The 15,591-nt window shown below is 38.2% G+C and overlaps 1 protein-coding gene across 1 annotated transcript; it reads right to left on the reverse strand.

The window, feature by feature from the left end:
• Positions 1 to 6,726: 6,726 nt before the first annotated feature.
• Positions 6,727 to 11,940, reverse strand: LOC139432116 (uncharacterized). The gene has a single exon (XM_071200459.1). It carries the CDS (start codon positions 11,938 to 11,940, stop codon positions 6,727 to 6,729), a length of 5,214 nt encoding a protein of 1,737 aa, XP_071056560.1.
• Positions 11,941 to 15,591: the final 3,651 nt, after the last annotated feature.

Here is a 15,591-nt window from a genome sequence, read left to right on the forward strand (position 1 = left end):
TTTTTCTCTTTAGCCCTTTTATTAAATTGAACTAATTGTTTATTTTTAGCTTTGACCTCATGACTTCTCACAAACTGATACGATTGATGTAATCGTTCCAGCAGTTCGGATACGTAATTGTCGTCATAATCATATCGATAACGATCTGGTTTGGTATAAAGTTCGTAGGGTAGATTCATATCCCTTCCGTGAAGTAAAAAGTATGGAGACTCTCCGGTAGTAGAATGTACGTTGTTTCGGTAAGCCATCATTACATATGGCAACCAATCGTCCCAATCTTTTTGTTTATCATCTACCACATGAGATAGTAAGTCCTTTAAAACTCGATGCATTCTCTCAATCATGCCATTCGTTTGTGGATGATATGGAGTAGTGCGAATCTTTTTGATTTGTAGTAATTTACATACTTCGTCCATTAATTTCGACATGAAATTTGTGCCTTGATCGGTAAGTAATACCTTTGGAGTCCCATGCCGCGTAATCACATGCACCACAAAAGCTTTCGCCACTGTCTCAGCCTTCTGATTTTGCAATGGGATCGCTTCGGTGTATCTCGTAAAATAATCTTGAACCGTGAGTATATATTTATTTCCATTGTAGGTGATCGGCAATGGTCCTACGATATCCATTGATACCCTTTCAAATGGTTCCTGTGCTGGCGTAAATAATTGTAATGGAGCTGGTTTTAAATGTGACGAACTTTTCCGTTTGTTACAGGCTAAACATTTGTCACAGTAGCTTTTTATATCGTCGCCCATATTTTTCCAATAGTACTTTTGCTTCACCTGAGACTTGGTTTTATCGACTCCAAAATGTCCAGCATACGGCAAGTCATGACATTGATACATAATTTCTTTTCTTAATTCCGTTGGTACTACTAATCTATGGTATCTTTCATTCTGTTGTTTTGTTTTATATAGTATCCCCTCTTCGTCAATAAAGAAATCTAAATACTTTGGATCGTTTTCAATTCTTGCAATAATAGTTTTAGCAAAACAATCCTCCTTCTGTTTATCTGCTATTGTTTTTATCTCTTCGGTGGTTAAAGAATTTACTCCTGCCTCTATTTGCACTCTGGATAACGCATCAGCGTTTCCGTGTAATCGTCCTGGTCGATGTGTTATTTCAAAGTCGTATTCTGCTAGCGTTAATGCCCATCGGGCTAAACGTGAGCTTGGATCTTTGATTGACAATAACCATTTTAATGGTCGATGATCTGTTATGATTTTAAAATGTTTTCCAAACAAATATACCCGATAATGTTTAACGCCCCATATCACCGCCAAGCATTCTCTTTCTGTAGTGGAGTAATTCATTTCTGCTTTTTGTAGTTGCCTACTGGCATATGCCACAGGTTTTTCATGTCCTCCAACTTTTTGACTTAGTATAGCTCCTATTGCTATTCCCGAAGCATCCGTGGTTAGATAAAAAGGTTGTGTGAAATCAGGATAGTGTAAAACAGGTTTATCACACAAAGATTTCCGAAGTAAAGTAAATGATTTTTCCTGTTCTTCTCCCCAAATAAAAGGTTGATCCTTTTTTGTTAATGCCGTTAAAGGTTTAGCAATTGCTGAATAACTTTCAATAAACCGCCTATAAAATCCTGCTAATCCTAAAAATGCCCGAATATCTTTTACAGTTTTTGGTTTAGGATAATTAAGTACAGCTTGAACTTTTTCTGCATCTGGTTTGATTCCTTCGTTTGAAATAACGTGACCCAAATATTTGGTTTCGGATAGTAAAAACTTGCATTTACTTGGTTTTAATCTCAAATTTGCCCTTCTAATTCTTTCAAACACTTCTTTCAGTCTGTTTAGATGTTCAATTATTTCGTTCCCACTGAATACTATAACGTCGTCTAAATAAACTAAACACTTACTCCCCGTTAATCCCGATAAATTGGTATTCATTAACCGTTGAAAGGTACTGGGCGCATTGACCAGACCAAATGGCATCTTTTTACAATGATAGTGCCCTTCTGGCGTACTAAATCCGGTTTTTTCTTGATCTTCTTCTTCTATTTCCACTTGCCAATACCCAGAAGCAAGGTCTAGTGTTGTAAATATGGTAGAACTTCCCAATCTATCTATTGTTTCGTTCAGGTTAGGTAACGGATAGAAATCCCTCTTAGTGACTGAATTTAACCCTCGGTAGTCAATACATACTCGAACTTCTTGTTTTCCATTATCAGACTTTTTCGGTACCATAACAACAGGTGCTGACCAAGGTGATTGCGACTCTTCAATCACTCCTTCGTCAAGCATTTTGCTTATTTCTTTATTTAAAATTTCCCTTTGACTATGTGGTACTCGGTATGGTGGTTTTGCAATTGGATGACAAGCCTCTGTAACAATTCTATGTTTCACGCCATTAGCAGTTCCCAATTTATTATTTCCAAATAAAAAGATATCTTTGTACTCAATTAACAATTTTAATAATAACCGTTTATCTTCACCTTTCAAATGATTTAAATCAAATAACTTTTGTATGTCATCCTCCGCGTTTTCAATTCCAGTATCTATTACACGAACTGAATAAGGGTTCACATCCCTATCCAATCCATTAAGATGATAAATTCTCACCCAAATATTTGATCCTTTAAATATCCATCTGATCATATTGATAACTCTGTCCCACTTTAACCCATCTAACCCACAAGCAATCTTTGGTAGGGCTAATTTATGAATATTATTTTTCTCACAAAATTCCCTTAATTTTCCCAAGGTATAAAACAAATCTTCGTAAGTTGGTTTATAAAAATATTTTCTTTTAGTAATAAGGTACAAAATATACCTTCCATCTCGTCTTAAATACAAAACATCTCTCACTTTTGGATTCTGTTTATTTAATTCTTTTATTCCCATAAATTTCTCTTTGACTTCAGCAGCGATTCCTGCTCCCATTTTCAAATCTTCACTCACACAATGTGCCAAGCTATAATCCCTCGGCGCATCAAATAAATTACCCTTATCTTCAAGAATATCCCAATTTTCTACAATATTTTTCGATATTTTCTCTTCGTATTCCCTGTAATTTCCATACATTTTCTCCCTTTTATGAGTAGTGCTATTTACACCATTTACATTTTCAAGTTGAGGTACCTCTTCCCAAATCCCAGCTGATGAATTCTCATCTCCTTTGTGTTCAATATCAATTTTATTTACGCGCGTAATAATTCCAACACTTGTTCCCTTATTCAACATTAATGGTTTCTCGGTGACGTTGATCAGGCGCACCGGAACCCGTTGATTTTTATTTACCCTTGTTACAACTCTTGCTGACATTGACCCATAAACACCCGTATCAATTGGTTCAATGATAACTTCTTCATCTTTTTCCCATTGGTTTTGTAAAGCTTCACAAACAACCTCACATCGTCCCGGAATTTCTAAAGCCTCCATCAACAGAGCCGAACAGGGACCAACTGTTCGTTCTGTATCACCAATCATCTTTGGTCCAGATGACGATGATCTCTCCGTGTCCTTTTCTTTCTCTCGATGATCCTTCGTTTGTGTTTGCATTACTCCAACCTTTTCCATATTTTCTTTATTCGCTATCTTTTGTTTATCGCCCCCATTTGACAAACCAAAACCCAATTCCGAAGATTTATCGGAAAATAATAGTTCTTCATTTTTCGATGTTAACACCTTAAATGGGAAACTTTTAGTTAAAACTGGAGAGGGAGTTTTCATAATTTGTGTTTGGCAGTTGCTTTTCTCGCTCATATTCATGTCATTTTGTAAACAGTTCCCATGCGCAGTAGAAGATTTTTGTCTTTTTGATGATGTCATGATCAATTTCAAGTGAATATGTCCTAACTTCAAAATTCCCTGATTATAATCAAGAATAGCTTGATTGCTAATTAGGAAGTCGCATCCGATTATCCCATCGGTTTCAATGGCAATATTTTTACAAATCACACAATTAATATTAAATTTCTTGTTTTTCACCCTAAAATCTAACAAAGAAAATCCTACTCCTTCTACTTCATTTCCCGTGATACCTTTTAAAGTTATATGTTGTTGCAAATCTAATTGGTAATTAATTTTTGTCCGGAGTAAACTCTCCTCCTTCAATAACGATACTGCTGAACCCGAATCAATCAAAAATGATAATTTTGTACACCCCATTGTTAAAAAAATTATGGATTTGTCTGCCTCTGAATTTATAGCACTGCTAACTGATTTTACTATTGCGTTTTTATTTGTAATCTGATCATTAACCCCTGGATTTAACATTTTCCCTCGGATTGGGGTACATACGAGGTGGCATTTAGGTTTAAATGACTGGTTCCCGTTCTTATAAAATTTTGTGTTTCATTTGGGTTGCGTGATTCATTTCTTATATTTCCATTTTGATGGTTAAACTGAGTATGGGATCGAGTAGTATGGTTACTCGTACCGGCTTGTCCCCTTGATTGGTTATTCTTTTTCCAACACTTAACTTCTACGTGACCCGTTTTTTTACAAAATCTACAAACAACCTCATTCCGACAATTCCCAGAAAAATGTCCCGGTTGATAACATTTGTAACACACATTATTTGATTTTTGATTATATTTAAAATCAGGTTTTGTTGAGTTAGATTCGAAAGGTTTAGAAAATGATGAATGATATGAAATGGATGGGCGATTCTTTTTATTGAATTGCTGTGGTTTAAAATTTGGTTTATTAAAACTAACCCGTGGTGCAGTTGAATGAGGCTGAGATTTAGAAACACCTTCTTGAGAGAAATTACAAGCATATTCAGAATAATAACTATGTGAACAGTAGTTAATTGTATTTTCCGTCATCATCTGGTTCAATTCTTCTTGACTCGCTATTTCTGCGGCTTTATCGAGTGTTAAATCACTCTCTCGCATCAGCAAAACTCCAATAATCTTAGAAATTTCCCGTTTTATTCCCATTCTAAATTGCGTCAATAGAATATTGTTATGTTTTTTAATTATACCCTCCCGTTCCGCCTGTGAAGCGTCAATTAAATCCTCTTCTAATACCTCCTGTCCAATTAATTTTAGTCGCGTGAGAAATTGACTGATAGTTTCGTTACGGCCCTGTATACATCTTGACAAAATTAGTTGAGCCTGACCTGGTATTTTCAATTTCGAAAATTTTGTAATAAATTTTTGTTTGAATTGCTTATATGTTATTTCATTTGTTGATAAATTTGATTCGCTTTTATAGTAACTGAATGCGTCTCCCGTTAGTCTACATCGCACGATTTTAATTAAGTCTTCGTCTCCAATGTTATCTAAACTTGCTCTCTGTTCTACTCGTTCAAAAAAATGTTTAACGTTCTCTTTACCAGTAAAATTTTCAATTGAATTTAAAATAGATGCTAATGATGGTTTAGGCATTTCAACTTTTACGATAGGTTTTTCATCTGTATTTGTAGCCATTATTTTGGTTTTTAGTTCGAATAAAACTTAAATAAAATGTAAGTATATGGTATTTGCAAAATAAAAATTTTATAAAGGGGTCCGTTATCAAGAGTAATTCGCAACTTGATGATTTCGCGATTTCTAAAGTGCGATACGCTGGAACAGCTCAGACCGTCTGGATCTCAGTTTATAATATGATAAATTTGTTTTAGCAAAAATACTACCTTTCTCTCTCTATCTCATTAAAAAAAAGATTTGAAGCTCTATTTTAACTCAAATGACCGACACAAAATAACAATGAAAATAATTTCGATTTTTACATAACCAAATCTATGTTGTTGGGATTAATTTTAATTTGAATAAAGGGGAATTTCTCATATTTTTACATACATCTCACCGTTAACACGTCTCCACCCGTCTTCAACACACATCCCACACCGCTTCAACACACATCCCACCCCGCTGCCACCAAATATGTTACCACCCCCGAGCGTGAGGTGGTAAGAGGCCCCCGAGTATATTCTCGGAGAAGGGTATTCTCCTCGGGTCCACTCTTTATAGGAGCCTCGTAACGTGGTTAAGTGTGTCAAAAGACAATGGGGAAAGGATCAAGCGGCGGATGTCAATAAACAAAATACAAAAGATTAATAAAAACTTTGAATTAATTAATGAGATACTTTAATTTAATTTCTTTTAAACGCAAATAAAATAAACAAAAAAAAAAAAAACAGTAATTATTTCTATCTCGTACTCACATAATGGTTTTTGGGTTGATTGACACCTTTTTCTTCTCTACTTTCTTCTCTTATTTTTCTCTTTTAATTTCTTTTAGTCTTTTTCCACTTTTCATTCCCACACTTTACCCATGCCTCTACTCTAACTCTCGACCACACTCTCTCTAACTTCTTCTGTCTGCCTGCTCTTTTCGCGAGTCCCTCATCCGTTGTCCCCACTCCCAAAATATTTCTGTACTTCCCCGAATTAAATATAGATATCTTTTCTGACTTGTTACAGAACATCTATTCGAAATAACACTTTAAGCACAGAAAATTGACGCGTGGTCTCTTGCACGTGAACGAACTCTTATAGAAAAAACAACTGAATAACAAAACTTAAAAAATACGGAACGGCCGACTAATTAAATTATAATTAACAAAAATAACAGAAACTATTAACTTTTAAACATTACCGCCCGCCTTGCCGAACGGACGGCAACCGAAATAACAATAAAACATGTGAAAAGAAAGCATAACCTAATATTGAAACATAATCAAACACAACAAAATAAAAGAACGACGGACAACGTTAAAAAAATCCGAAACAATTAATGAAAACGAAATTAACATTCAATTATCGGCACTCGGTAAGACACAAAGTTTAGTGACGGGTCGCGTTAAAGTCGTTGTTGGTGTCTTCACCGTTGCCACTCGCGCAAATCCGTCCGGTCCGGGGTGGAGATGCGTAATTCGACCAAGTGCCCACTTGGACGGAGGGAAACGTTCGTCCTTTATAAGAACCAACCTTCCTACTTGAGGTAAGTTACGTTGCTGATACCATTTATTGGAATTTTGAATAAACTGGAGATAAAATCTCTCCCATTTTAGCCAGAAGTCGTCTATCATTCGTCGCAAATGTTGCCATCGTGAAAGACGTGAAATGTTAACGTCGAGCAAGGAAGGCTCAGGAACTACAGTGAGGGAACTGCCGATGAGGAAATGGGCGGGCGTTAAAATTTCGTAAGAATTAGGGTCATCGGAGATTGAACAAAGAGGTCGTGAGTTCAATACGGCCTCAATTTGAACGAGGACCGTCGAAAATTCTTCATAAGTAAGTGTTGTTGCTCCGACGACCTTCTTAAAGTGAGTTTTAACTGATTTTACGCTCGCCTCCCATTTTCCTCCGAAGTGGGGCGCTGCTGGCGGATTAAATTTCCATTCGATCCCGTCACAACTGAGCAGATGTGCAAGATGTCTCCACTGCGACGAGGCTGCTGAGAACATTGCTCGAAGTTCCTTATCAGCTCCCACCAGATTTGTTCCACAATCGCTATAGATGCAGCTTGGGATTCCACGACGACCGGAGAAACGTTTGAATGCTGCTAGGAATCCCGCTGTCGTGTAGTCAGAAGTGATCTCCAGGTGAACAGCTGAGGTAGTCATACAAACAAAGACGATTAAATATCCTTTGTACATTTTAGCTCCTCTCCCTCGCATACTGCGAAGCTGAAACGGCCCAGCATAATCTATGCCTGAATGTTGGAATGGTTTTGAAGGACGAACTCTGGCCGAAGGAAGTTGACCCATGAGCTGCTGGCTTGTAACAGCTCGCTGTTTTGCGCATATCATGCATCGATGGATAAAAGCCAGAACGGGAACACGGCCTCCAATGATCCAAAACTGTCGACGAATGGAAGTGGAGGTAAGTTGTGTTCCTCCATGCAATGTTCTACGATGATGGCTGTCAATTATCAATGTAGTGAGTCTGGAGTCCCTTGGCAGTATAATTGGGTGTTTCTCGTCCCAATCCAACGTCGAAAATCGAAGGCGACCAGTGATACGGAGAAACCCCAATCCATCAACGAATGGGACTAAACGGAATAGTGGGCTTGAACGCTGAACTGCTTTTCCGCTCTGCAGAAGTCGGATCTCTTGACCGAAGTATAATTGCTGACATTCGCGAACCCAAAACATTAAAGAGCGATTAATTTCTTCCGGCGACAGAATATCTGAAACAGAATAAAGCTTATTTCTGTCGAAAACTCTGATACACCAAGCCGTAACACGAAGAAGTTTGCTCAAGGACGAATATTTTTCTTTAAGGTCCCAGCCTTTTTTCACCATGGATGCTGTGTTTGAAGTTGAAATAGCTCGTTGCTCCACGTCAGCTTCAGTACTCAACGTTGCCCGGAACAAAGGCCACTGTGATGATGATGAACGGAGCCAGGAAGGTCCGGACCACCAAAAATCCTCTTGCTGCAGTCTCCTCAATGGAACGCCACGAGATAGTAGATCCGCTGGATTATCCTCGCTTGGGAGATGATGCCACTTCGCCTCGGTCAATTCCTGGATCTCGGTCACCCTGTTGCGAACATAGTCCTTCCAACGTGATGGATGGCTGCAGATCCAGAATAGAGCAACGGTCGAATCGCTCCACAGGTGCACTGGATGATTAATAAGATCCAAAGTCACGCGAACTCGTCGGATCAAACGCGTAAGAATAACCGCGGCGCACAACTCGAGTCGCGGTATCGTAACGCGCTTAATTGGTGACACTTTTGTTTTAGCGATAAGGATTGAAACACGCACTTCATCGCCCGAAACAACCCGAAGGTAAACCACCGCACCATAAGCGCTGTTCGAGGCGTCAGCGAATCCATGAACCTCGACCGATTGTGCACAGTCCGACAACCCAAGCCACCTCGGTACCCGAATAGTTGGAACCTCTTTAAAATTATCAAGGAAAAAACTCCACCGCGTCACCAAATCGCTTGGTAAAGAATCGTCCCACTCAAGATTTCGAGTCCACAGCTCTTGCATAAAGATTTTGGCTGTAACAACGATAGGAGCTAGCCAGCCGAGCGGGTCAAACAACCGCGCGATAAAGGATAAGATGACGCGTTTGGTAAGTTCGAATGGTTTATCAGTATATGACTTGAAACTGAACAAAAAATTATCCTCTGAATTGTTCCAGAGCAATCCCAACGCACGCGGCGAGTTTGATTCGTCTAACTTAACAGTACTTGAACCTGAAAGGAATTCAGGAGCTAAAGAACGAAGCACTTCAGGATGATTCGACGTCCATTTTCGCGCAGTAAAACCGCCCGCCGTCAGGATAAGGTTCACTTGAAAGATAACCTCCTGAACCTTGTCTAGATCGTTCGCGCCCGAGAGGATGTCGGCCACATAGGTGTCCAGTCGAATAACAGAAGCTCCCAGAGGCTGTGAACTTAAGTGTTCGTCCGCTAGCTGCCGAAGGCACCGAATCGCTAAGTATGGCGCGCACGATAACCCGTAAGTAACGGTACTTAGCTGATAGGTTTGAATAGGATCCGTACAGTTTTCACGCCAAACGATTTGTTGATACCGCCAATCGTCTGGATGTACTTTAATCTGTCTGTACATTTTTTCTAGATCACACGCGAATACCACCGGATGGCGTCTCCACCGGAGAAGAACGTCGACCAACTCGGTTTGAAGTTTAGGCCCGGTATGGAGACATTCATTTAACGACATGCCCGAAGATGTTTTCTGGGACCCATTAAACACGACGCGCAATTTTGTAGTCGAACTGCTCTCCCGAATAACTCCATGATGAGGCAAATAGAATTGAGGAAGTTCACGAAGCGGGGCCGATACTTGACGCATGTGATCCAATTCAAGGTATTCACACATAAATTGATTGTACTTCTGTTTAAAATTCAAATTTTTCGCGAATCTCAGTTCAAGTCTTGTGAAAGTCTGTATGGCAATCGGATAAGAAGCGCCCAATTCAGTGGGAGACCGACGGAAAGGAAGACGAACCACGAAACGACCGTTTAAATCACGCGAATAGTTACTCACAAAGTGATCTTCGCACTCTTTTTCGTCCGGCGAAATACAGGGAACCGAAACCGTATCGTCTTCCTGTTGCCAAAAACGTTGAATAATTTCAAGGAGTTCCCGATCAATCGAACATTGAAATGCGAACGGGTTTGAGTTTGAAGACGGTTGATCGGCCATGATACCGGAAAGAATCCACCCGAGGGAGGTTTGTTGAGCCACGAGTGATCCATCCTCGCTTCTTCGAATTCCATCTTGAATTATTTTTGAGTAGAAAGTAACCCCAAGAATCAAATCAATATTTCTAGATGATGTAAAATCAGGATCAGCTAGCGGAAGGTCTGCTAACTCGAAGGGAATATGCGCTGTTCTTTTTTGAGGAAGATATGCGGTAAGTTTCGGGAGAATTAGAGCTTCTTCTTCGTATGAAATGAAAGGGTTCACTTTTGATGTTAGTTTAATGTTCACAGTACCGCGTGAGACACTGGTGTGCTGCGACCCAATGCCAAAAATTGGGATACTGGCTGAATGACGCGAAATCTGCAACTGTTGCACCAGGGACTCGGAGATAAAGGATACTTCTGATCCTTGGTCGATGAGAGCTCGAACTAGAATGGTTTCACCGCGACTAGAAACTGTTAACACTAGCGCTGTCGCCAGAATCACGGGGGTATGAACGTGGTGTGAATTTATAACGTGAGAATTTGAGGAAAGTGGCGCTTGATTATTATTTGTTCGAGATGAAAGTTGCTGAACGTTTGTTTCGGGGTTCGCATGCTGTGTGCTTGTAGAACGTGAACGGGAATCTGAAGGGGCATCATGCAACGTGCTATGGTGATTCTTGTTGCATACGCGGCAGCGCTTCGAAACGCGACAATCCTTTACAAGGTGAGGTCCAAGACAGTTAAAGCATCGTTTATTACTTTTCACGAATTCGATTCTTGCAGACGGACTCTTCGCAAGGTACGTTGGACATGAAGAGATATAATGATTCGAAGTGCATATGAAACAGTTGGACGTTCCGGAAGATGCGTTGTGAACTTTTACAACTGGGATCTTCGTGGAATGTGAAGTTTGGTTAGGCTTTCGGTTTGCTTGCAAGTTCTCGATTGCCTCCAATGTATGAATACGCCCGATTAAGAAGTTCTCGAGTTCTTCATACGTTGAGGGATCTCGATGGTCACCGATGGACTTTTCCCATTCTTTCATCACGTCCATATCTAATTTTCTGATAATCAGAAAAACTAGAAAATAATCCCAATGTTGGACGGGACATTTCAAAACTTCAAGCGCACCGATTGCTTCTTTCACTTCCCCGACGAGTCGTTTTAATTCACTCGAAGATTCGTTCTTCATAGCGCGCGCGGAAAATAGTATTGCTAATTGAGATTCGATAAGTAACCGGCGATTTTCGTATCGTTCAACTAACGTCTGCCACGCCCTTTCGAAATTTTCATTCGTTATCGCGATGTTTTTGAGCAATTGAGCTGGCTCACCGATTAATGTCATTTTCAGGTACTGCAATCGTTCAACGTCTGATAATTCCCGATTATCAGTAACCATTGCGACGAACAAATCCCGAAACTGAGCCCAATTAGCGTACTTTCCGTCGAAATTGGGAAGTTTGATTTGCGGCAAATGTCGCGAAGGCGCCGATGGACGAACCATCTCCGTTACGCTTCCAGCGGGGGCTTGAAAAGGCTGAGGAATTAGAAATGATTCCATCAGATCGAGAATTTCGCCCTTGGCGTCCATATACGCCTCCTCACAAACCGAAAATAAATCATCTGTGAAATATATTGTTTCTGTGAATAAATGCCGATATTTTGACAAGTATTTATGCGACTCGTTGAATTCACTCCAATTCGCTTCAAGTCGCTCAAGACGACTTTGAATGTTTCCGCGAGTACGTTTCGCGATCGCGAGTTTCTTAATATTGTCTATTGTGCGAGAAATTAACCCGTGAATGTCATTTTGCCGTTCAAAAATCGGGTTTAAGTCAATTTCACTAGCGGTTGCCATGGTAACGTAACACAAATAAACACGAAAACGAAAAATCGAAAAACACACAAAACGTTCTTTCTCTCCGCACTTCCGGTTATAGATCCGGCTCGAAGGACCAAAAAATGTTAAGAAAATACACACAAAAAAATGTTAAGAAAATATTAGAAATGCAAACGGGAAAATTTGAAACACTTATAAATGTCAATTAAAGTTCGGGTGAAAAACTGTCAAATAAAGAAAATGAAATATAAACGTCTTACAGTTCTTGTAGAATCTTTTAGTGGTTGTTCAAACAGAAAATAAAAGTCGAAACACTTTTAACGAACATCTATTCGAAATAACACTTTAAGCACAGAAAATTGACGCGTGGTCTCTTGCACGTGAACGAACTCTTATAGAAAAAACAACTGAATAACAAAACTTAAAAAATACGGAACGGCCGACTAATTAAATTATAATTAACAAAAATAACAGAAACTATTAACTTTTAAACAAACACGTCAGCAAAGTGTCTTTATCGAACTCGCCTGTTTACTCGCCTCGCTCGCTTCGCTCGCTCGACTCGCAAACTCAGACTCGTTCGATAAAGCATCACTTTGCCGACTTGGTACATAAATAACTATTGTAACGAATAAAACATCGCTGTGTGACGATATGAGTTGCATGTGGGGTTTTTGACAGGAAAAAATCAACCGAAATTCAAAACGTCAATATTGATTTTATTGATTGCAAATTGATTTTTATAGATTTTTTTAAATATTTTAAAACTGTGTTATCTGCACACGAATGTATAAAACGTTCTTATTAACGTTTTCTTATAAACATGCACATTTGGTCATTAAACATTTCTGTTAGTTGCGGTAACAAAAAGCATTTGTGCGGGAAAACGCGTTTCCTGCACGTCCTCTCTATAAAAATCAATTTGCAATCAATAAAATCAATATTGACGTTTTGAATTTCGGCTGATTTTTCCTGTCAAAAACCCCACATGCAACTCATATCGTCACACAGGGACATTTTATTCGTTACAAAAAATATTGTACAATACTCATGCGGAAAGGTTTTTTCCAGCATTCGCACGCAAATGCAGAACTCACTCCCTTCGGTCGTTCGTTCTGCAAACTAACGTACTCATGTGAAAAGCGAGCCTTTCCGCATTTGTATCGTAAATAACTATTACCTGCCGCTAATTGCTGTCAATTTGAAGAAAATGCCGTTGAACAGCTGGATTTAAACCCGGTACCTTCTGTATGAAAGCGCACTTCCCTCTCCACTATACTACCGACCTTTGATACATAGTGTAACTTTACCGGGGTATATTAACAAAACAAATCGTTTGACACATGTCATAATATTGGTAAGTTAGAATATCTTCATATCGTTAAATTTTGCGGTTGGCGATAAAATGTTGTATGCAACACGTCAGCAAAGTGTCTTTATCGAACTCGCCTGTTACTCGCCTCGCTCGCTTCGCTCGCTCGACTCGCAAACTCAGACTCGTTCGATAAAGCATCACTTTGCCGACTTGGTACATAAATAACTTTTGTTCAATCCTACCTTCGAAATTGTCAGTTTCTAACTTGGATACGAGTGTTGAAAGTTGTTATTTGCATTCACTCTGCTGACTTTCATAGAAACGAGTGAGTGAAAATTTTTTCAACCACTGTTAACTAAATATAAAACCTTTTAAAGGAACAACTCTTTGTTTAAATGTAACGGATGTTAACTAAAAAGCGATGGACAGCACACGTGGAAAGTAAATTAAGTATTTCACTTCTATAAAGTATTAATTTTAATCAATTTATTAATATAGAAATTTTTGTTTTACCGAGATTCAAATTTTTCAATCATATATACAAAACACCTCTTCTCAGTAGTAAATTGTTTTATTTTTCATACAATTAAAACATTATTTCCTCGACGTTTCGAGCTTTTAATACTCATTATCAAGAATTAGTATCGTCGTAGCGTAATCTTACATTGTAAATTTTATTCTAACGATAGCACGTATCACTAACTGCAAAATTATCGATGGAATTTTAATTGTATAAAAAACAAAACAATTTACTACTGAGAAGAGGTGTTTTGTATATATGATTGATCAATTTATTAATTTTGTGCATTATTTAAAGTTTGACTACTTCAGATTTGTTGAAATGATGAAAATAGCAGTAGCCATGAGTAACTATGGTAACCAATTATTTTAAACAATTTCCTAAGTATCAAAAACTGATTTAGTAAGTAGTTGACCTCTTTAATACAACATATCCTGATCGCCAACTCATTAACCAAAGTATGGTGAGCCTAGCTGTGACTAAATTTAAACTGCACGGCCATTTCTCGAAGCATTTTTCGAAGTCTGGCCTATTAAATGTTGCAAGGGAAGTTCAACAAATCGTGGTTTTGGCTGGGCAAGAAAACCCTCATGTTACTGTAAGGAGTATTGGGTCTAATTTCGACATTAGTAAATCAATGGTTCATAAAGTTTTAAAACCCGCAAAATATCATTCCCATAAAGTAAACCTAATACCCGAGCAATGAATCATAGTTTTTGCAACAACAAATTTGCAACGAAGACGAAGACTTTGTAAAAAAGTCCATATTTAGTGGACAAGTAAATAGACAAAGTTGTCGGTATTGCGCTACCCAAAATCCAAATTAGCCAAGAAAGTCGCACACCCAATGTCCGCAAAAGATTTGAGGAAACCTTAAGTGGAAAGAGATGTTTAAATTTTTTCAAAGCGATGTCATTCCTTCCATGCCGATAATGTTGACACAACTCAATTCCAACGGCAGTTATTCCAACAAGATAGCGAGCCACCACACTTCAAGAAGTTTTACTAAATCAGTTTTTGACACTCAGGGAATTGTTTAGAATAATTGGTTACCATAGTTACTCATGGCTACTGCTATTTTTATCATTATACAAATTTGAAGTAATTAAACTTTAAAGTAATTTTTCTCGAAAATTTTCTTATGTAACCAATATAAATATTGACTGTAGTAGATTCAGAAAACAATCCCCTTTCATATTCCGTAATAAAAATGAGAGAATGCCATTAAAAGAAAAATATCGATGACGCCATAACTCGTTTAAAAATGGCGGAAAAGATTTGAAATCGACACCAAAAAATTGCAAAAAATTTAAATCTTTAGACCGCTTTCAGGTATTTTTCCATAAACCGTTTATTATGATTTTATCGCCTATATCCGTTACTTTACGGACACACTGTATAAATAGTGTATGGAGCGCTTTTGAGAAACCTTATCCAACATATTAGCAACCAATTTACCTGTCTCCATTAGTGCTTTTTTTATCTGTTTTTTAATCGCATTTTTAATATTTTGTATTGAAACGAAATTCTCTCGTTTCATGTCATGTAAAATGAATTTATCATGTTTTCTACTTTATGTTATTACATCATAATAATCCTGTGGTGTGTAAATAAAATTTACATTATGAATCGTCGACAGTATGATGCTAATCCGTAAAATAACTTCCATGTGTTTTTGATTTTGGGGTCTTGGAAAATTTTAAATAGTTGACATTTTTGCTGGATCAGGCATGATTCCATTTTTCGAAATTACATGACCTAGATATATTATTTCACGACGCAAAAATGCAGTATACGGTTTACTCTGGTTGTCTAAAGGAATTTGATGAAATCC

The sequence above is a fragment of the Onthophagus taurus genome, chromosome 11 (genome assembly GCF_036711975.1).
Source record: "Onthophagus taurus isolate NC chromosome 11, IU_Otau_3.0, whole genome shotgun sequence".
Lineage (NCBI taxonomy): Eukaryota > Metazoa > Arthropoda > Insecta > Coleoptera > Scarabaeidae > Onthophagus > Onthophagus taurus.

Bases quoted from the DNA above. Each gene is read 5' to 3' on its own strand.
- LOC139432116 (XM_071200459.1), bottom strand. From the start codon at position 11,940: ATGGCAACCGCTAGTGAAATTGACTTAAACCCGATTTTTGAACGGCAA.